The sequence below is a fragment of the Camelus dromedarius genome, chromosome 27, assembly GCF_036321535.1.
Source record: "Camelus dromedarius isolate mCamDro1 chromosome 27, mCamDro1.pat, whole genome shotgun sequence".
Lineage (NCBI taxonomy): Eukaryota > Metazoa > Chordata > Mammalia > Artiodactyla > Camelidae > Camelus > Camelus dromedarius.
The window spans coordinates 25,357,893-25,378,673 of NC_087462.1; the positions used below are offsets into that span (position 1 = coordinate 25,357,893).

Here is a 20,781-nt window from a genome sequence, read left to right on the forward strand (position 1 = left end):
TCTCCACTGGCTCTTGGGCTCTCTGGAGGAAGGGACCCTGTTGCTACTGCCTTTGTGTCCCCAGGGCCAAGTAGAAAGCCTGACCTAGATAATGCAGAATTCAGTAAATGTCTCCCAAATGTGTGGAAGGAACTTAGAGCTAAAACATTATAAAAATATAACATTTTACATCACAGCTTGTGCTGACAGTTACCAAATAAAGGGGTCAAGGATATTAAAATGTTTCACAAAATGAGAGCAAGCTTCCATCTGCATACAACTTTCACAAGTTAGTCGGAAGTCACTAAATGAACAGAGAAAGCAGAGGCAACAGGCGGGCAAGGTCATTCATTCATTCATTGAACTGACATTACTGAGTACTTACTGTGTGCTTTCTAAGCACTGGGGATAAAGCAGTCGACAAATCAGACAACTACCTGTTTTCATAAAGCTACATCCTGGTGGGAAAGACTGAAAATAAACAGACAAATCAACAGAATAGTTTCAAACCAGATACTAGGAAAAAGATTCAACAACATGAGATAGAATGACTAAGGGAGGAAAGGATGGTCAAGGAAGGCCTCGTGTAAACAGATATTTGACCAGAAGAAGGACCAGAAGGAGCCAGCTGCACAAAGATCCCAGAGACAATGCCAATCATTGGAAACAGCAAGTGCAAAGGTCCTGAGGTATGTAGAGCAGCACATTCAAGGCAGGTAAGATGGGCAGGATAGGAGAGCAGTGCTCTGGGTTGGAGGGAGTGGTGGTGGTGGGCAGGGCCCGCTCTGGCGTTGCTGGGCACTGAGTGTGCAATGACGAGGCACTGGAGGAGCGTGAGGATGGGGGATTCTGGGCGGATGGGGAGGGGGTTCCTCGCACACTCACACCAGCCAGGGGCAGTATCCCGCTCAATTTTCCACAAATGTGCACTGGGCTCCTGACCAGGCGCTTTCACAGAGATTCATACAGCTTGACAACAACCCTGTCCAAAAGGGGAGACATTTCCCCCACTTTCCCGAGGGAAACACCGAGGAACAGCGAGAGTCAGTGCCTCAGCCAAGGTCGCGGGAACCAGACCCCAGGCTTCTGGAGCATCCGGGAGCGGGTGTGCAGCTGCGTGCCAATCGGGAGGGGTGGCGCCTGCAGACCCCAAGGCATGTCTGCCGGGGCCAGACCGGGGAGCCGGCCCGCAGCTCCGGGCCAATGACAGCCGGGCGGGAGCGGGTGACTGCGGCAGTCCGGAGGACAAGGGGCGGCGGCCGGGGTCGCCAGCACCGCGCAGCCCCCGGTCGGCCCCGCAGAACCCGGCCCGCGCCCCCGCCCCCGCAGAGCCCGGTGGCGCGGCCCTCCCGCCGCCCTTCCCCGACGGGGCTCGGCCTGAGCAGTCCCCGCCCGGCCTAGCCCGCCCGCCCGCGGGGCTCACCTCGCCTCCCCGCCGCCGCGCCAGGGGGAGAGGGCCGGCGGGCGGACTGGCGGCGCTGCGCGCTGGCCTCGCGGCTCCGCTGCCCGGGGCTCGGCCGGCCGCCCCGCCCCGCCGCCGCCGCCGCCGCCGCCGCCGCCGCCGCCGCCGCCGCCGCTGCCGCTGCAGTGGGTGTGAGGGGCGCCGGGGCGCTCGGACCCTTCCGGTCTGGCTCCCTTCTCCTCCGCCGCCGCCGCCGCGGCGCCCTGCCTGACCGACCCTCGCGCCGACCAATCAGCGCGCGACAAGCCGGGCGGGAGCGGCCAATCGCGCCCGGGGGCGGGCGGCGCGGCCGGGGCTGCGGGCGGAGCCAGGGCGCTCGGTGCCGGGTTCCGCGGGGATCCGCGCTCCGCGGCCGCGCAGTCGTCCGGGGCTGCGCCATGTGGACGCGGGCGCGGCTGGGCGCGCCGGCTGAGTTCGCTGCTGCCCTTAGGGGCCCGCGGCGCGGCGGCCGAACAGCGAGCCGGGAGGCGATGCAGAGGGCAGGCCGGCGGGACCGAGAGCCGGGCCGCTGTGCAGACTGGCGGCGGCGAGGCAGCCAGGAGGAGGACAGAGCTGGCACGTGATGGGGAGAGCCCGGGGCGAGGGGAAGCTGGGGACCCCGCGTGCGATGGCTCCGGGAGGCGGGGGCGGCGAGGGAGCGGGGAGACGGGGGCTTGGATTCTGCGGCTCGCTGTGAACGGGTTTGTAGGGGTGCGGCCAGAAGTTGGGGAGGAGATGGCCGTGTGCAGACTAGTGTCCCTGGCAGGTCAGTGACAGAGGGGAGGGAAGGACAGGCTGGTGCGTCTGGGACAGAGGTCAAGCGTCTGCTTCAGAGGAGAATGGCAGGGTTGTAAGTGGGAACGCAGTGCTGAGGGCGCCCTGAGGCATGGGGTTTGTTCACACTGACCACCTTTTGGGGCGTCTCCTGCAGTTCTCTGTCATCTGGGTTGGGCTTCTGCAGGTCTCGAGTCGTGTGAGATGAAGGGAGAGGCCAGAGTAGTGGTTGTTGCTGGATCCGTGTTTGGATAAGCAAAACTGGAAGTGAGGCACGGAGGCTGGATGCACTGGGGAAAAGCTCAGAGGTCCGAGGAGGAGGTGAGGGAAACTGGACTTCGTGTATGGGGAGAGTGGGAGACTGTGGAGGAGGGGCAGCCCTCAGAGGGTGGCCAGGACCGTAGGGTAACCAGGGCAGGGGCCAAACTGAGCGGAAGGGACAGGACCCTGGGTGTGTGTTCGGGGCTGGTGGGAGTTGAGGGGATGGGGGGCTTAGAGGGGATGGCAGAATTTGAGGAGGGTGGCAGGGCCCAGGGCCCTGTGACCCAGGGCCAGGCTGGGGACACCAGGGCCTCAGAAGAGGAGTAGGGTAAGGGAAGGCATCCAGCTATGGTGTCCCCCTTAGGCCGTGCTTACCGTGGCCACCAGAATGAGTTTTCTAAAACTGAGCATGGCCCGTCCCTGCATGAAATGGTAGCTCCTGAGTGTGGCCTGTATTAAGGAGAGCCCACCTGACGGGCCCCTGCCCACACCAGCCCTACCTCAGCCTCATCTGCCACCTGCCCCAGGTTCGCGGCAGAAAACAGGGAAGCAAAAGTTGCCGCCATCAAGGATTATGGGAAACTAGTGAAATCTGACTGTCTTTTACAAAGCTGTGGTTTTACAAAGGAGCCCTCATGGGTGCTTCTCAGATTAGGTAGGGGCACCTATTCTCAGACACACGCCGGCCCTGACTGTGCAGCACTCATCCCATGCCAAGTGAGGACCGAAATTCATTGTACACATACATACCCCTATGCATATTCCACGCTGAGTTTTCTGAAAGGATTCTGCTTTTTTCTGGCTTATGAAATACAGTGAGCATGTGTCAGGTGAGGGGCTGGCATGCGCACAGAATTCTGGTTGAGGCCAACGAGGGAGAAGATCCTGCCACACGTCTGATGGCTGTGTCATGGGGCAGGGCGCGCAGGGAACACACGAGCACGGCTGACAGCTGGTCTTGTCTGCCAGGTGGGGGAAGCAGTTGAGAAAGGCCTCTTGGACTGGAGGAAGCCCCAGCTGAGGCTGGAAAGCCAGCAGGAATGGGCTGGGGGCCAGTGCTTCAGGCTGAAGGGACACTCGGACCCAAAGGTTCAGAAGTGAGGACCAGCATGTATGTTCAGAGACCCACACATCACCTGGTCCTACGGGAGATGGAGAAGGCGGACTGGAGAGTTAGGAGGGCTTTGAGGTGCGTGGACTGGCACGGCTGGGTAGAGGCCCATAGGCTGGCTTCAGCTCACTGATAAGCCTGTTTAACCCAGAGAGTTGTGGGGGTTTTTTAAGTTTTTTTAGTTGTCAACATTTAAAACTTGGGAGCTTCACCTTGAAAAATCTCAATTGTTGGTTTCTCTTGAATAGTTGAAGCTCTGGCAGCAGTTCCAGTTGAAGCTGGAACTGAGTGGCAGCTGCCCCTTTAGGTGAGACCCTGCAAATTCACTCATCCCTTACCTGCTGGCCTTTGCGGGTAAAAGGCAGCTCTCATGGGGCATTAAGACAGGACATGAGCAATGTGATTAGATGTTTATTTTGGAAAGATCATTAGGGCACGTGAAGTTTCAGGGATGAGGGGGTTAAGTCCACAAGACGAATTAGGGAGCTATTGCAAAGGCCTTTGTGAGGGAAGATGAGGTCTGGCCTGGGGCCAAGCAACAGATGTCAAGAGAAAAGCATGGATTTTAAAACTATTTCAAGACTTATTGGAAATGCAAATGAAATTACAACCCATTATTACTACACATCCCATTAGGATGGCTTTGTTAAAAAAAGACAGTAACAAGTGGTGGTGGTGATGTGGAGCTATTGGGACTCCCAGACACTGCCGGTGGGAAGGCAAAACGGGACATCCGCTTTGGAAAACAGTTTGGTAGTTTCTGATAACATTGTGCCACCCAGAAATCCCCTTCCTGGATATGTACCCAAGAGAAGTGAAAGCATGTTCACACAAAGAGAACGTGAATATGCATAGCAGCTTTATTTGAAATAGTTAAAAAGTAGAAACAACCTGTATGTCCATAATTCTGTGAATGGAAAGACAAACTGTGGTGCATCTGCCGCGGGATGTTACCTGACGGCAGAGAGGGCTGGGCTGCTGACGAGTGTGCAACACGGGTGAGAGCTAAAAACATCGTCAGTGAGGCGGGGCGGCTGTGTAGGCTCAGTGGTAGAGGGTGTGCTTTAGCACGCGTGAGGCCCTGGGTTCAATCCCCAGTACCTCCATTAAAAATAAATAGATAAATAGAATGACATTCTCCAGGAACATCTATGTTGCAGCAAATGGCATTATGTTGTCGGTTTTTATGGCTGAGTAGTATTCCATTGTATAAATAAACTGAATTACTCTCCCTCCCACCCCCCAAAAAACTTGAAAACATGGTGAGTGAAAACAGCCAAACGCAAGACTACACCTGCTGTGACTCCGTTTACACGACAACCTGGGGAAAGCAAAGTCAGATCAGTGGTTGCCAAAGGTCAGGTGGGGGTGAGGGGAATGCCTATGAGAGGCCACTAGTGAATTTTGAGGGGTGATGGGTATACTCTGTATGTATTTTAATTAGAGTCGTCGTCATATGTCAAAACTCAGAACTGTGCATCTAAGAAAGGGTCACTTTTTGTGTATGTAAATTATACTAAAATAAACTTGATGTGAAGGAAAACTGTTTGCGAGGTGGAATTGTCAGGCCTTAGAGGTGGGATGTGGGGGTGAAGGAAGAGAAGTCAGAGAGGAAAGCACGGCTTTGTTTTCAGAGTGGGGACTTGTGCCCTGGGGCTCAGCCTTCTAGCGAGGCCCTCTGGGGCCTGTGTCTGGCTGCCCTGCCCTGCCCTAGACTCGGCTGCTTGATGCTGCAGCCAGTGGACAGCCGCCGAGCCGCCCAGCCTCCCAGCCCATGTGGGCCTCTTCACCCGGCTTCCAGTCAGGCTCTGCACTTGGCTGTGCTCCTCCGGGCAGGGGGTTAGCTTCTCCGAGCCTCAGTTCCATGGGGAGTGGGCATTGGTGGGGACCCCATCCTGATGGGGATGCTGCGAGGACTCAAGGAGAGAAGTACCAAACTTAGGGTGCAGGCCTTACAGGCAAGAAGTGTGTGACTGTTGGCGTGCTGGCCTCCTTCACCCCTCCCCGCTTTTCCTTTCCTCCCGGTCCCACTGCCTTAACCCCTCCTCTGTCTTCTCTCCAACCCTCCCCAGGACCAGAGATGTGCCGGGGGGAGGAGGGTCCCAGTCAAAACTGTTCCAGTTGTGTGTTATAGAAAGCCACACTGCACCTAAGCCAGTGGGGACAATTTGGGGGCACTTCCTCCTGGGGGAGGGCAGGGGTGGGGCTGGCTTGAGAGCCTGGCTGAGGCCTTGGAAGACAGAGGTAAGCCCCCCATCCCCTCCCACTCTTCTGTGCCAGCTTCCTTCTCCCCATGTCACCTGCTCTTCTACCACCCAAGGAAGGTGGCCCTCTGTCCCAAATTAAGCTTGAAAACCCTCAGAGGAGGACTCTGATGGCTCCCCCTGCAGGCTCCCACCGCTGGCTGGGCAGTCAGGCACATGTGAGGACATGGCAGGAGGAAGGGCAGAAACCACTGGGAAAGACAGAAGTCTAGATTTTATTCTCTTGTGATAAGAAGGAGGGCATCTGAGCTGGGGACCCAGCTGAGGGCATGAGAGCTGTCTGAAAATGGGGTTGACCCCTGGCTGTATAACTGATTGCTGAATACAGGGGCCCTCAGCCCTCCTCCTCCAGGCATCTCCACCTTGCTCAAAGGCAAGAGACTGGAAAGCTCTTCTGTGGAAGTCTGACCGGCCCTGAAGCCTAAAGGAAAGGCCTAACCTCCAGCCCCCAACAAGGCCCCTTCCAGATTGCCGGGCAGTAAATCTCGGCATCAGTAAGCCTAGGGCTTCTTGGCGCAATGGCTGATTCTAGGGCAGGGGCGGGGAATGCACAAGATGAGCCCAGAGCAAATCGTAGTGCAAGAAAGGGAGTGCTTACAAAGTACACTCCCCAGCCCAACACACACACACGCGAGTCACAAGAGCCAATGGAAGGAGCTCCCAGGGCCCGTAGTTGGAACAGTTTGAACAACAAAATAAATAACATAGTACTGGGCTATGACTCAAAGTATAAAATAAATATCCATGAGTTCAACAGTAATAGAAATAAATAATTTAACAAATGAAAAAATAAATAGGTAAGAACGGACATCTGTACTGAATTCCAGTTTATGTGATGCTCCCCTCTCTAGGAGGTGAAGCATAGCTCCCTGCTCTTTTAAGTGTGGGATGGGCATAGTGGCTTCCTTCCAGAGAAATCAGTATGGAGAGGGGTAAGAAACAGAGTCCCTGTCAAACACTGCCTAAGTCAGGTGATCACGGGTGACATGACAGTGATAAAGTGAGACAGGATGATAGTATGTACGCTTGATACGAAGTGATGAGACTAGCACTTTACTTCTGGCATCTTCCTTCTGAAAACACAGAGTACCAGTCTAACAACAAGGAAAGCATCAGACAAACACAAATGTGGGATGTTCTACAAAATACCCACTCACAGTCCTCACAACTGTCAAGGTGATCAGACAAAGTCTGAGAAACTGTCACAGCCACATGGAGCCCAAGAAGATATGTGATGTGATGACCTTGAGTAGGAAAAGGGCATTAGATACAAACTAAGGAAATATGAATAAATTGTAGACTTTAGTTAATTAAAATATTATATGTATTTTAAAGTGTATATACATACATTTATTTGTTTATAGAGAAAAAAAGAGCTCTTGGAAATGAAATGTTGGCAGAAATGAAAAATCTTGGGAGTAAACAGTTTGGGAGAGAAAACTGAAGAAATCTCCCAATCGGTAGAGCAAAAAGACAAGATGAACAATAGAAAAGACAAGAAACTCAAGGCCATTCTAGCAGCTTCACCTCTGAATAATAGAGAGACTAGAGAAATGAAAAAAGAAATCCACATAAAAGTCATTCAAGAAAATTTTCCAGACCTGAAGGGCATGGGTCACCAGACCAAAATCAACACTAGATGAAAAGCGATCCAAGGGACCTCATTGCGATGTTTCACAACACAGGGAACAGGAAGAAGAAAATGAAGAGGTCCCCGACAAAGGCACCCAGAGTGACTTTGGACCCCTCAGCTGCAGTGCTGGGAACAAGACAAGGGAGCAGTGTCTTTACAGTTCTGAAAGAAATGTTTGTATCTGACCTAGAATTCTATAATTAACCAAACCCTCAACCGAGTGTGAATAATAAAGTCATTTCTAGACATGCAGGTTCTCAAAACATTTGCCTCCCGGCACCTTTACTCAAGAAGGATGTGCTCCACCAAAACAGAAAAGGAAACTCAGAGGAAGGAAGACACAAGAGACAGGAGGCAGGAGACCCAGCACGAGGAAGGAGGAAGGAGTCCACTGGAGGAGGGTGAAGGGTGACCCCGGGGTGACAGCTCCGTGGCAGATGTGAAGGGCACCTGAGCCACACTGCAGCTGTGTGGCCCAGCACCCAGACTGTCATCACCGAGACCTCCGCTTCCAACCAGCCATCTTCTTAACCCCAGGACAGAACGCCCAGGAGAACTTGGCCCACATTCTCATCAGTACTTGGCTTGTCTTGACCACGTGCTAATGAGGGTCCCTCTCCTCAGGCTCTGCTGAGGACACACATGTCACTCACAGAAGTTTTTAGCTTTTCCCTGAGAGTGGGAGGTAGGCCCCGGTGGGCTCTGAAAGTCCAGAGCAGCCCACTGTCACTGACCGGACTTCTGCCACTTGTCCAGCACCTGGTCTGCACTTCAGTCTTACCAAGTGCCCGACTGGACCCTGTTTCCCAAGACTCGCTGTGACCTTGCTGATGAGTTCCCCAGAAAGAGCCTTGTCAAGCCCCGGAGAAGCAGGAGTCAGACTATGAGCCAAGACTCCGCCCACCCTCTCCTGGAGCCTCTGCCCTGTGGGGCTGTGTCTCCTTGGACAGTGTGCTTGCCCTCTGTTGTCAAGACTAAGCGGTGTGCAGTTTGGGGCAGATGCACAGGTAGAGCAATAAAGAAAAGCAAGGGAACAATTAGCACAAATCAGGGTGGTCTCTCAGGGGTTAAGGATGAAATGGGTTTTCCTGGATTTTGTTCAGATACAAACGTCCTAGCTAGTTTGTAGTCTCCTAACCTCAGAAGCTGTATTGGCCATTGTTTGGCCAGGAAGGTGGAAACCAGGGCAGGCATCTCCAGCAGGAGTGATAACCCTCATTAATTTGTGAGAAGGGTAGGAGGGAGGAGGTCAGGGAATGCCCCCACCGCGCCTGGGTTCCTGCCAGTTCTCCAGAATTGGGGTTTTGGAGGAGCTGCAGGAAACCTCTGCCGGTGGCCGCCGCGGGCTGGAGCCCTGAGTGATGGGTGAGTTTCAGGGAGCGCCTGAGCAGGCACCGTGGCGCTAAGCGCCACAGCAGGACCTCTTGCCTGTCTCTGCCAGGGCAGAAATACATAACGACTTCTCAGTGAATAGTACGATTTCTGCACTGTCTTCCCTATCTCCCAGGAGAGCCTCTCACTGGCTGAATTTAACCTGGAAATATAGTTCCCAGGTTTCCAACGCCTGTGATACAGGAACGAGCACAGGAGAAGATGGGAAATTGCTGAAAAGCCTACAGGTCACCCAGAACAAACATCTGATGGGATTCCAGAGCCACACACACGAATTAGTTGTCATGAAGACACCATGCGAGCTGTCTGGGATAACACCTTCGTAGGGAGCCAAATTCTAACCCCGTAAGAACTTTGTCTCTGGCTTTCTATCTCTCTGCCTGATTGTATTAATAAAATACTAATAGTTGTTGATTTGATTAATACAGTCAGGCAGGAAGATAGAACACTCATTGCTCATTGGGGGGAAAAAAAGTGCAATTTGACTGTCGTCCCTGTACGTTGCTGTTGGGCTCTGGGTAGCCGTCTCAAGCACCGTCACGCGACCCAGCCTCTCCAACAGGCTGTTCGGTGGCTTCTCAGCCCAGAGGCCCAGACCTCCTGCATTTTGTTCCATTCTGTTAAAACAGCCCTCGTGCTCATCCTAGAACCACAGAGATCCCAGGTGTGGGGGCAACGCCAGTGGCTATCAACAAAGGGGGCCGCTTCCACCAGATCTATTGAGTTCTTATTCTGAGGAGCCCTCAAAAGCCACGAAGGCAAAAAGGATGAGATTAACAAAAATCCACACAAACAACACCCCCCAAAATTGTACTGTCTTTATTGTCTTAAAATTGCATAGTACTTTGATTGTGCACGCCTGTAACTAGAGGGCAAGGGAGCTCACTCGAAACTGCCCTCTTGCATGGGTTCTTCCAAGCCGTTTTACTGTGGGCAGGAGCAGGGACTGAAATGCTGCCTGGGCTGTAATAAAAACCACGATCAGACGAAAGAGCAGGTGGAGAGTCGGAGACTGTAGACGAGAGGACACCGCTGAAGGAGGCTGAGGTTCTGACGGGACTTACAGGAGGCATAGGAAGATAGCGGGAAGGGCTTCCCCGAAGTCAGGGTATGGGACTCGGGAGCAGTCAAGAGAGGATGGGAAAGGAGAAAGGAGTCCAGGGAGGCAATGCCTGGTGCTCAAATCTGAGATGAATGCCCTGTGCCTGGAGACAGGGCACACTGGGTAGCCGGGGGCACGGTCTGGGAGTTACCTTGGCTACAGAAAAGCCACATACTAGAAAAATAACTTAAAAGCTATACAATTGTCATTATAAATATTTTGTCTTTTAAAACTAACTAGTGTTGGTTAAAAAAGGTTCACAGTTATTCTGAAGAGAGCTGTACCTCTATTGCACGGGAGTGGAAAAGTTCGCTCTGGTCCCCGTGTGTAAACAAAGATTCCCTTCTCCTCTGGCGACTTCAGGACACAGAGAAAGACGATCTGCTGTAAGCAAAGCACTTGGGCACAAGGCACGTCAAAGCTGTCAAGCTCTACTGGGATCTACTCAGAACACGCAGAATGCCAGCTTTTCTTCCCACTTTGTGTCACTTGGGACAGGTCTTGAAACAGATTGAAGGTGGCAATGGTCTCCTCGCACTCATGTTCTTATTCCACGGTTACAGACTTGGCCAGATTTCTGGGGAAGTCAACCTGAAACGACAGAAAGAGCTGCTCAGGACCACGTAGCTCTCAGCAACATGCTGCCTGGCAAAGCTGCCCATCAGAACACTTGACGACACGAAGACGGGTGTTCTGGGTCACCTCCAACCACAGACTCCTTGAGACCTGAGTCTTGAAAGTGGTTCTTTACTCCAGAAACTATACAGAGTTTAGTTCACACAGTAAACATTTATGGGGCACCCGGTATGCGTCATTGTGCAGTGTTAACACTATTAAAAGGATATGATTCCTGCTATTAAAAACAGCTAGCTCAATTGTACTTTGAAAGATTCACTTTCCTTGGAAGGATCCACACTAAATCCATGAGACTTACTGGTTAAGGGTAGGGGCCAGGAAGGAAATATGTCTGGGGGTGGATAATAAAGTGGGCTTCAACTTTATCTGCAGGGTCGTATTTCTTTTACAACAATGTTAAAAAAAAAAGAAGAAAAATATGTATATATATTCATTCTAACTGTATTTATTATGCTCTTAATACGCTAGATGCTCTTCTGGGAAGTGAGGATACAGTGGTCAGACGATGTTCCTGCGCTGAAGACAAAATGTTAGCAAATGTCAGTGCTGGGTGGTACACCCAGCAACGGGCATCAGCTCCATCGTTCCTGGTACTGTTTCGTATTTCTTAAAGCTCCTCAAAATAACATTGCAATAAAACTTCTGTTTCTTTGCCCAGTGAATTGTGTGTTCTCACACACTTTCTGGTGAGATCATAAATTAGTTCGTCTCTGGAACAGAAGTTGACAACATATGTTAGGGGTCTCAAAATGTTGAATGATTTGCTAGCCTGAGGACAAATCTTAAATGTGGGAGGAAGATGTGTGTACAGATATGTTCACTGCAGTTTTTATTTATGCAGATATTCTAAAAACTTAGAAACAGTTTAAATAGTAGAATTATTTACTGATAATACTGATTTACTGATGAAGTAATTGTTAAAATCTACGTTATAACGTGGTGGTGGAATATTGCGCAGTGATCCAATGTGGCTTACAAGTGCAAGAGGTGAGAAAACATTGTGATATATTAAAAAGGAAGATGTAAAACCTCACCCTTGATATTATCTCACAAAATCTTTAAAAATTCTCAGGCACAAGGAAGACTGGGGTAAAGTACTACATTTGCCAGGTAACCCTGTCTCTGGATGAGAAGCTTATGGTTTAAAATGGTCTTCACACATCTCTCAGCACCCATCTGGTTTTCAGGGGGTCTAAGTTACTTTAAGAAGAGTTATTTAAAATAAAAACATTTCTCCAATGACTATTTATGCCGAGTAAGTGTTTCAGAACAAAGCGGAACTCAGGGTTACGTCTTTCCCCTTTGCTGGTGGGGACGGTTCGCAGACGTACGTCGTATCCTCGGAGAACAGCCAAGTGGAAGGAAAGGAGCTGCAGTGGAATCACACTCAGGATGCCCTGCAGGCAGTCCACGGTGTGGGGCAGCTCGATGGTTTTGTACGCAAACTTGGAGCTTTCGGTGTCGTCCTTGGAGCACAGTATAATCGGGCGACCCTGAAACAGAGAAGCGTGGTCCATCACAAGACGCAGATCCCTCACACTCAGCAGAGTTCCCGAGGTCAACAGTCTGCAATGACAGCAGTGACCTTTCATTTTTGCTGGAGTTACAGGTGAGGGGATGTGTTCGGTCGGTGTAAAGGACAAAGCTGGTGCTTTGGGGGGAGGCTCCCGTGCTGCCCTGGGAGGGTGGCCCCTCTCCTGCTGTGTTGCTCAGCGCCCGTTAGCTGAGTGGCTCCGGTGCGCCCTGCAAAGAGCAGGTCACGCCCACTCCTTGCTCTGGGGGCTCACAGTCAAGTGGCAGGAAAACAAAAACATAAATAAGCCAGTAAAACACAATAAATAACACGATTGGGAGACAGTGGTGAGGCCTGGGAAACACTCGCTAAAAAGAAGACATTTGTATCAGACCTGAATGATGAGAGGCCAACTCCCCAAAGATATGTGGGAAGAATGTTCGAGGCAGAGGGAACAGCCTGTGTTTTACGAGTTGTTCTAGCGAATTATTAAACCTGAGGCAGTCTTGTGGCCAATGGTGCCCTTCTGCTGTGAAATCTAACTCTGGGAAGCCAGCATCAGAACTGCCCCTGGGCCCTCCAGCGGGAGGCCCCTTCTGGCCTCCAAGCCTGGGATTCAGGACACCTGTGGGCAACCTGGATCACTGGGCCTCACCGAGGAACTTCTGTGGGCACGGCCGCAGGCTGGCCAGCCCCTTTCTGAATGTGCACCTTGCGTGAGGGGGCCCAGGAGAGAGTGTGTGCTCACACCTGCTCTCTGGCAGGAATACCTATCGCTGGTGCTGGTAGATGGTGGGTAGGGCATGTGTGGAAGAGAACAGGAGAGCAGTGGCCCAGCACCGCTGAGGGCCCTCACCTGGCGGGCCGTGACCTGCTGCAGGGCGTTCTGGCATTTGGCAAAGCAAGGATCCTTCATGATGACCATGATGACGGGCATCTGCTTATCAATCAGGGCCAGGGGCCCGTGCTTCAGCTCCCCAGCCAGGATGCCTTCTGAGTGCATGTAGGTTATCTCTTTAATTTTCTGGGGAAACAGGAGATGGGGTCAGTGTTACACTGGGCAGACAAGGCGCTGGAGCGTATCAGCCAGAGGGCAGGAAGGGGAGCCCAGGAGGGGTGATTCTAGGAAGCAGGGAGCTGAGGGTTACAAGGCAGTTGGACGCATGGAGCGGTCAACAGCACTGAGGGTGGCTGGCAAGGCCAGGGCCAGGGGAGAGGGCTGGCTGCTGTCCAGAGCATGCACAAAGCCCAGCACACAGCCTGTGTCCCCAGACCAGCCCCGAGGCACAGCCAGCCCTGCCTTGAACGGACAAGTCAGTGTCAATCTAGCTTCCCTCTTCCCTCTATGTAGTCAGCCCTATGGCTTCTCTGCAGTCACAATTTGTAATGATGGTCTTGTATTCTATGCCTTCGTTCAATTATTTGATTAATCATTTCCCCAGTTCTAGACCATGAATAGCTTCCAAAAGGTTACTCCAACTTACCTATCAGGCAAAATCACACACACACTGGGCTGTTAATGGAGTTTTCCCCTACATTTAGGGAAATCCTTTTTTTTTCTGGTTACCATTAAACCCATGACATTGAGCTGGTGACAGTGTTGAAAAAAACATTTCTCAGGCCGCCTAGAACTATTTATTTGGGTCAGGGACACATTGTCAGGAGTGCGGCTCCACCCTGGATGCCGCAGCCAGCCAGAGTGCTGGCACCCAAGTGACCGCAGAGACGCCAGTGACTTGTGCCAGCAGTAGCGTAAAAGCTTCTTTCTTTCCCCAAAGACGAACTTGGAGACACATTGAATACACATCTTTCAGCACTATTCTCAGGGCCTGCAGCTGAACATCCCCCACCAGAGAGCAGAGGCAAGGGGGTGGGGCACTGAAAGTGCACCCCGCCCAGGCATTGCTCCCCTGCCCCTGAGAAGCAGCGTGGCTGGCCCCTCGCTGCCTCTGACAGGGGCCAGAGTCTCCACTGGAAGGGTGTGGAAGTTGGAGCTCACTGCAGTCATCACGGCTTGCACGCCCCTCCCGACCCTTACCTTCCGCCCTCTCCCAACCCTCACCTCCCGTAATACTCTCTGACTTGTGTCTCCCGCTGCAACCAGCACTGTCTTCCAAATGGGGACGGTGGGGCGGCAGTGGCCACTTGCTCCCACAGGGAGAGGTGGGGAGCCAAGCTTGGTCACAGATGATGCTCATGTCTGGGTTCCAAGTGTTGCCTCACCTGTGACATTGTCTCCCAGGTACCTTGGTTGAGCATTCTGATCCATAAACAGCAAGTAGATAGTTTTTAAGGGGCTGGGGCCCCTGGACAGCACTGCCCGCCCTCTCAAGTAGGCCTGCGGTTCTGGCACCGTGCCCCGACCCCAGCAGCTTTCTCTTAAGTGGGTGTGGAGCTCTACTGCCACCATAAACAAAACAGCCCGTCACCAATATAAAAAATGCGGGGCCTCTGGGGATCATTCCTGTAGGATCCCAAGCTTCCCTTGGAAGTTTGAAGAACAACAGGGAAACTCTGCAGAGACCTGACCCCATTATTCTGGTCTGCAAATCCTCCCACGCAGACTGCTTATGGTAGTGGAAAAAAGCTAAGTCCACATGAACGCCTGAGTTTGAATCTGAGGCTGATGACTTCCATTATGTAATCTTGAGCAAGACGAATTTTTTGGAGGCTCAGTTTCCTCCTACGTAAAGCGTGGACAGTAACTGCCAGCTTCTCAGAGGGTGCTCCTAAGATGTGAACGAGCTATCCTAGGTGGAGCCTGGCGCTGCTGGGCACCTCAGGGGCCCCTGTAAGGGTGCCCTGCCCGTTTCTCCTCAGGAGATCAGGCGCCCTCATCTCCATGTCCCGCCAGCTGGAACAGCTGGTGGGTGAGCGGCACCCTCCCCTCCCCTAGCCCAAAGCCCTCCCCGCCTTCTTGCTGGTTTCTCATGCAGGGGTCAGCGGAGGTGGGGCTTGGGCAGGGCAGGGGGGCTCACCAGGGCTCCTTCCAGGCACGTGGCGTAGTTGTAGCCCCGCCCCATGACCAGGAGCGACCTCTGCGTGTAGAGCTCCAGGGCCAGGTCGTGGATCTTCTCGTCCAGGGACAACACCTCCTTGATCAGCTCTGAGTCAAGCACACAGCAGAGGGGAGAGCCAGTCACATGGATTACACAACAAAATTCACAAAGAACAGTCATGGTGTGTGAGACAAGGTTTTGGAATCCAAAAAAAAAGAAGAAGAAATTAAATAACTTAAAAAGACAAAGACCAAATAGTAACTTTGGTCTAGTCATTTTATGAAAAATTAAGTAAATTAGTTCTTTTCCAAAGAAAAAGAAAAAAGAAAAGAGAAAATCTGGCCACACAGAGATTTGTAGCTGGAGAATGGAGGAGTATTTAAATAACTTTTTCAAATAACTGTGAATGTTCTTTGATACTACTCCAAACCCAAGAAGTGCAATTTCTTAAAAGGGTAGTTGCAAATGTGGAATCTGAGATCATATCAACAAATGTTTCCTACCTTTTTACATTAAAATGCGTCAGTCTATCCTGCGCTTACTTAAATGGGTGTTTTATGTGTGCATAATTGTGTAACATTGCATTGGCCATTTGCAAAATATTGGTTCACTGAGTTATGCAAATCTTCTAAAAACGGACACATTTCACTATAAAATATTTTTAAAAAATCATCTTTGCTAAAATCACCACAATCTGTTAAAATCATCCGAGATATCTGAGTACCGGGAAGTGGTCAGATTCATACTGACAACACGAGTTTTCCAAAATCCCAAGTTTCAGTTGAAAGCTCGAAGTTTATCACTGGCAACAAATACTGTTATCAGTCGTTTTCCTTAAAGTGCTGGGCTAACTTGGTTCATTTTTGAGAAAATGTCTGCCGAGCACCCCAGTCAGCTTGCTACTCAATCACAGGCTGCTCTTCTCTGAAACAAACATCATGCTGGAAGGTGCAGCAGAGCCCTTTCTGAATATTTCCCATTTGCCACTTAGAATATTAAAAAGCGTTGCAGTTTAATAAGACTAGCACATTTTACTGCATCATCAAAGGCATTCTTAAGTGAAGCTGTTAGACTCTCAGTCACAAGAACAGTGTGGTGCCTCTGCCTTGAAGCGGCCACCACTGCCTTTGCAAGTGTCCACAGTGAGAAAGGTAGAAGCGTCTTATTTATGATAAATAACACCCGACTAGGAAGACAGTTTTGACTGCAAGGGTCCTGTAGACCCCCAGGACCTGCGGACCACATCTTGGCAACTGCCTACTGAGCAGAACAGAGTCCTGTTTTGGCAGGGTTATTAACCTGGCTTAGTTAAGAATGCTTGTCTTGTCAATACATTTTCAACATGTGGTCTTGGTCATATTCAGACCCCCAGACCTTGTGTATGGTTAGGTGGTGGCTTTCCTTCTCTGCCTTCTCTGGGGTTTGCCCTCGGCTCTCAGGGAGGTCCCAGTGCCTGCTCCATCTCTGGGAGGGGCCGCCGCACAGCCCTGTGACCACCCCCATGACACCCTGCTCCCGGGGCTTGCTCCATGTCAGCCACGGGGTGAGGTCCTTTCATTTCACACTCTCTAAACTGCACAAAGAAATTCCAGCTCTTCTTCCCTGGGGTGCAAGTGACTGAAGGAAAGGAGTGGGTGCTTATCTTGGCAGTCCCAGGACGGCCACAGGGCAGGGCACACAACTGGTCCTGAATCCATGTTTGGTGAGTGAATGAATGAGTGAATGAATAATTGAAACCATGGTCCCCCCAAAGAGCTCGCAACTTAGTGCAACAGACATTGAAGCTCACTGGGTGAGACAGATAGGACCCAGCAAGGGAGAGTCTGACGAGTCTGTGAAGGAGCAGTCTGGGCCACGAAGAGGCCTGGGGGCCATCTGCAACTTCTTGGGTATTTCCTGAGCACCGACGGAATGTCTGCCCTAGCTGGACACTGGCATCTGGGAGTGTCTCTGACAGACAGGGCTGTGCGCTCACTGAGCTGACACGGCTGGCGGAGACAAGCCAGCACACAGATGAACAGGTCATTTCAAATCATGGCATATGCTATAGAGAAAAGAAATGGACTAACATTTCATAGACAGCTGGGCGGGGGATTAGGGCCTCTGTTAGGGTGGACAGGGAGGGTCCCAGGAGGTGACATTGGAGCTGAGACTTGGGGGGAGGGGGGAGAGCTGTCAGCCGTAGGTAGAGCTGGGGGAAGAGGGTTTTGGTAGAGCCAGTGCAAAGGCCCTGTGGTGGAAAGAGCTTGGCACTGCTGAGGATCAGAAGGTCAGTGAGGCAGCTCAGGGAGGGGCAGGGAGGTCAATGAGGTCAGAGGCGCAGGGTCCCAGCGTGCAGGACTCCAGGGCCCGGTGACCAGTGTGGGCTTTACTCTCGGCCTAGTGGGGCCCGCTGCAGGGACTCAGTGGTGAGTAGGAAGTTCTAGGGAGGAGGAGGGAGTGATTAACAGCATGGGAGAGAGTCAAGGGAGAGACCAGCCAGGAGCAGTCCACAGGATTTGATCATGAGCAAAGCATAGCTCTGGGACATACCAGGTAGAGATCTCAGGCCATGGATAATCTCTCGCCTTCTGTTTTGCAGTGAAATACGGTCTTCAGACATCATCAGACCAAACATCACCAGAGAGATGAACTGACTGGTGTAAGCCTGCGGACAACACGGCGGCGTCAGCAGAGCCAGGGTGAACGAGCACGTGGCAACCACCCAAGACGAGACAGGTCGCTGGGCTTCCCTCTCGGCCTCCTGCCACCCCCCCGCGCGGGTGCCCATGTGGCTCCTTCTACCTTGGTGCTGGCCACGCCGATCTCTGGTCCCGCGTTGATGTGGACGCCGCAGTCAGTCTCCCGGGAGATGGAGCTGCCCACGGTGTTGGTGACGCCCACGGTCAGGGCCCGGCGGTCCTTACAGTAACGCAGCGCCAGGAGGGTGTCTGCGGTCTCGCCTGCCACACATGTCCTTCTTTTCAGCTCACAGGCGCTGGCTTGGCCAGCCCGCACCCCCAACCCCCAACTCATTTACTTTTCTTAGCCAGAAATTGGGGCCCGGACACAGTGCTCAGAAAGGAAAATGCGTGCTCAACAATTTTTCTGGTTGATTCTTAGATTCAAGATTTTGCTTCTTTTTATGTGGCAAGCACTCTCATTCACTGTCTCACTGAACTCTCATGACAACTCCATGGGGGCTGGCACCCCTGTTTTCCCTTGAGGATGGGGTGCTCAGAGGCGGAGAAAATTGATGTCTCATTTGCTCAAGGCCAAGTAGCTGCGGCTGAAGGGCAGGCCTAGCCCCCCCGTGCCCTTTCCCAGACGCTGAACTGCCTTTTTCAGGATGGGCTGGGATTTAACGTTGTTTTTTAAGAATGTCCCTAAATGGTGCTTCTCAAGCAGATTTTGTTTTGTTTTTTAAATTAAAAAAAAAATTGGGGGGGAGGTAATTAGGTTTTAATATTTATTTATATTTAGAGGAGGGACTGGGGACTGAACGTAGGACTTTGTGTATGCTATGCATGTGCTCTGCCCCTGAGCTATACCCTCCCCCCCATCAGACAGATTTTGTTTCAAAGGAGAACAGCTTCTTGGAGCCTCCCAGTTGTGGACTCAAATTATTTTCATAATAAAGCTACCTAAATACGTTCATGCAAAAGTCAGCACAAACTCCTTATGTTTCTAAATCCTAAGAACTCAAGCTAAAGTAAACGCGATCCAGACCATAAAACCAAACGTTCACAGCCACCGCTCTTGGCTATGCTGTCCCAGCGTCTCTGCGGGCAGGCTGCGGCTACTACCGCCAGCTCCCCTCAGACCAGTGCCCAGCACACTGGGGTGTCACATGGCCCTCCCTCAGTGTCACTGGGGGCGAAGGCTGGGGAGCAGGGAGGCTCTGCCTTCATCAGCTGCCCCTTCACCAGTTTCTGATAGCTTCTAAAAATTTGAAATAAAGGGCTAAACAAAATGAAAGTTGAAGCCCCTTTTAGGAAGTCACTCAGGAGCTGCCACTGCATTATCTTCACATTAAACCCATCTCTGTCGTTTGGTCAGTGGCTTCCACCAATTCATGACACATTCTGAGGCTCTGGTGGGACTGTAAACGCAAAGGCAGCAGTGACAGCTGAAGCCCGCGGGCCGTGCCTGGTCCGAGGCGATCCGCTAGGTGGCGAGTGTGTCTGCATTAGTTTCTGTCAGCTTGTCACCGAGATGGAAATGTATTAAAAGCTCGAAATGACAAAGAATATGAAAATGAATATATGTATGTATGTGGATGACTGAAACATGATGCTTACACTGGAAGCTGACACACTGTGACTGAGTACGCTTCAATCAAAACAAAAAGTTAAAAATGAAGCGATATTAAAAGGTACCAGGGCGTTGCTATTCATGCTTCAGTTGTGATAATGGCATTGTGGTCATACTTTTTCTTTTATCATTTAGAGATATGTTTTCAAGTATTTATGGATGAAAAAATGTGATGTCTGATATTGACTTCAAAATAACCCATGGAAGGGGAAGGGTTAAAGTGGATATGACGACACAAATGGGTGAATTATTCCATAACGTAACTGCCGAGCCTAGGCAATTCCTTATGGGATTCTCTCTTTTTCTATAAAGGTTTGGAATTCTCCATAATTATTATAAAAATCCTCCTAGCGCTCACGGGGGCTCCAAGCGTAGAGCCATGGATCACCTCCTGACCCTCTGCCCTGCCCGGCCAGGGCAGATGCCCACGCCTAGTGTTGGGATGGTGTCCTGGCAGGTTTGCTAAGCTGAGGGTGGCCTGGGCTGCACACCTGAGCAGTGTCTCTCCACGCCCCGCCCCTGCTGGATTGTGTGAGCACAGTCCTTGAAGTGATTCTCAACCGGCAGAATTTTGAAGAACTTTCCTCTAATTTAAACCCCACACACATTTATGAGGACCTTGGCCAGGGGTCCCTTAAGTCTTGGACTTGGGACAGCAAGAGGAGGGAGCTACATGGCCCCCCACCGCATAAAATGGACAGTGACTGATGGCTCTGAGGCTTAAATGACCCTGGCACGGGAGGGTGGCACATGGCTGGTGTGCAGAGAATTTCACTGGATAAAGGAGGGAGGGAGGTGCATGGCGTGTTACCAAGAGGGTAACTAATGAGATGAACTAATGAAAACCAGTAACCCTTACCTGATTGGCTTATGAAAAAGCAGACGTCATCCCTGAACACGGGAGTGTTCCTGTCCAGGAAATCGCTAGCAAGCTCGACCATCACGGGCAGCTCGGTCAGTTCTTCCAAAACTTGCCGTGTCTGAAGCCAGCGAGAATGGGGACTAAAGTTAGTCACTGACACTACAGGGACTCGGGCAGCTGGGCTTCTGGGACAGCCTGTGAAATGACATCTCTGTGTCCAGGTGGTGAGAGCGCTTCAGGCACTCACAGGCCGAATCGCACAGGAAGGACTCAGTGCCAGCTCTCACGCGGGCTCTCGGCACCGAGTTCGGAAGGCCAGACACGTGGCAGCATTTAGGACGCACCTTGTCCTAGGCCACACTGCCCCCCGGGCTCTGTCGAGGGCCCCCGGTGGGTTGCACTTACGGCCACGGCGGCATGGTAGCTGGTTCCACAGCCAATCACGATGAGCCGGCGGCATCGTCTGATCTCCTTCAGGTGGTCCTTCAAGCCGCCCAGGAGCACTGGAGGACACACACAGG

At 51.8% G+C, this 20,781-nt stretch overlaps 2 protein-coding genes and 1 long non-coding RNA gene across 7 annotated transcripts in view; 1 reads left to right on the plus strand and 2 right to left on the minus strand.

Moving 5' to 3' along the window:
- MAPK9 (mitogen-activated protein kinase 9) overlaps window positions 1-1,514 on the minus strand; it is a 46,190-nt gene extending 44,676 nt beyond the window's left edge. For all 4 annotated transcript variants that reach the window (XM_031437996.2, XM_031437993.2, XM_031437995.2 and 1 more), the window contains exon 1: window positions 1,403-1,514. The gene's annotated coding sequence lies outside the window, so the exon portion shown is untranslated. The remainder of the gene's footprint in view (window positions 1-1,402) is intronic.
- A 257-nt stretch (window positions 1,515-1,771) lies between these two features.
- LOC116148481 (uncharacterized) lies at window positions 1,772-19,462 on the plus strand. The gene is made up of 2 exons (XR_010378137.1): window positions 1,772-1,996; window positions 17,687-19,462. It is a non-coding gene; the product is annotated as an uncharacterized LOC116148481 (long non-coding RNA).
- The window catches only part of GFPT2 (glutamine-fructose-6-phosphate transaminase 2), a 39,781-nt gene continuing 28,661 nt past the window's right edge, over window positions 9,662-20,781 (minus strand). For both annotated transcript variants that reach the window (XM_064480183.1, XM_010993646.3), the window contains 8 exons: window positions 20,666-20,763; window positions 20,258-20,378; window positions 17,890-18,047; window positions 17,638-17,752; window positions 15,085-15,212; window positions 12,963-13,130; window positions 11,925-12,086; window positions 9,662-10,548 (listed from right to left, as the gene is read on the minus strand). In XM_064480183.1, coding sequence (XP_064336253.1) covers window positions 10,504-10,548; window positions 11,925-12,086; window positions 12,963-13,130; window positions 15,085-15,212; window positions 17,638-17,752; window positions 17,890-18,047; window positions 20,258-20,378; window positions 20,666-20,763 — 995 coding nt within the window. In that variant the 3' untranslated portion in view covers window positions 9,662-10,503. The remainder of the gene's footprint in view (window positions 10,549-11,924; window positions 12,087-12,962; window positions 13,131-15,084; window positions 15,213-17,637; window positions 17,753-17,889; window positions 18,048-20,257; window positions 20,379-20,665; window positions 20,764-20,781) is intronic.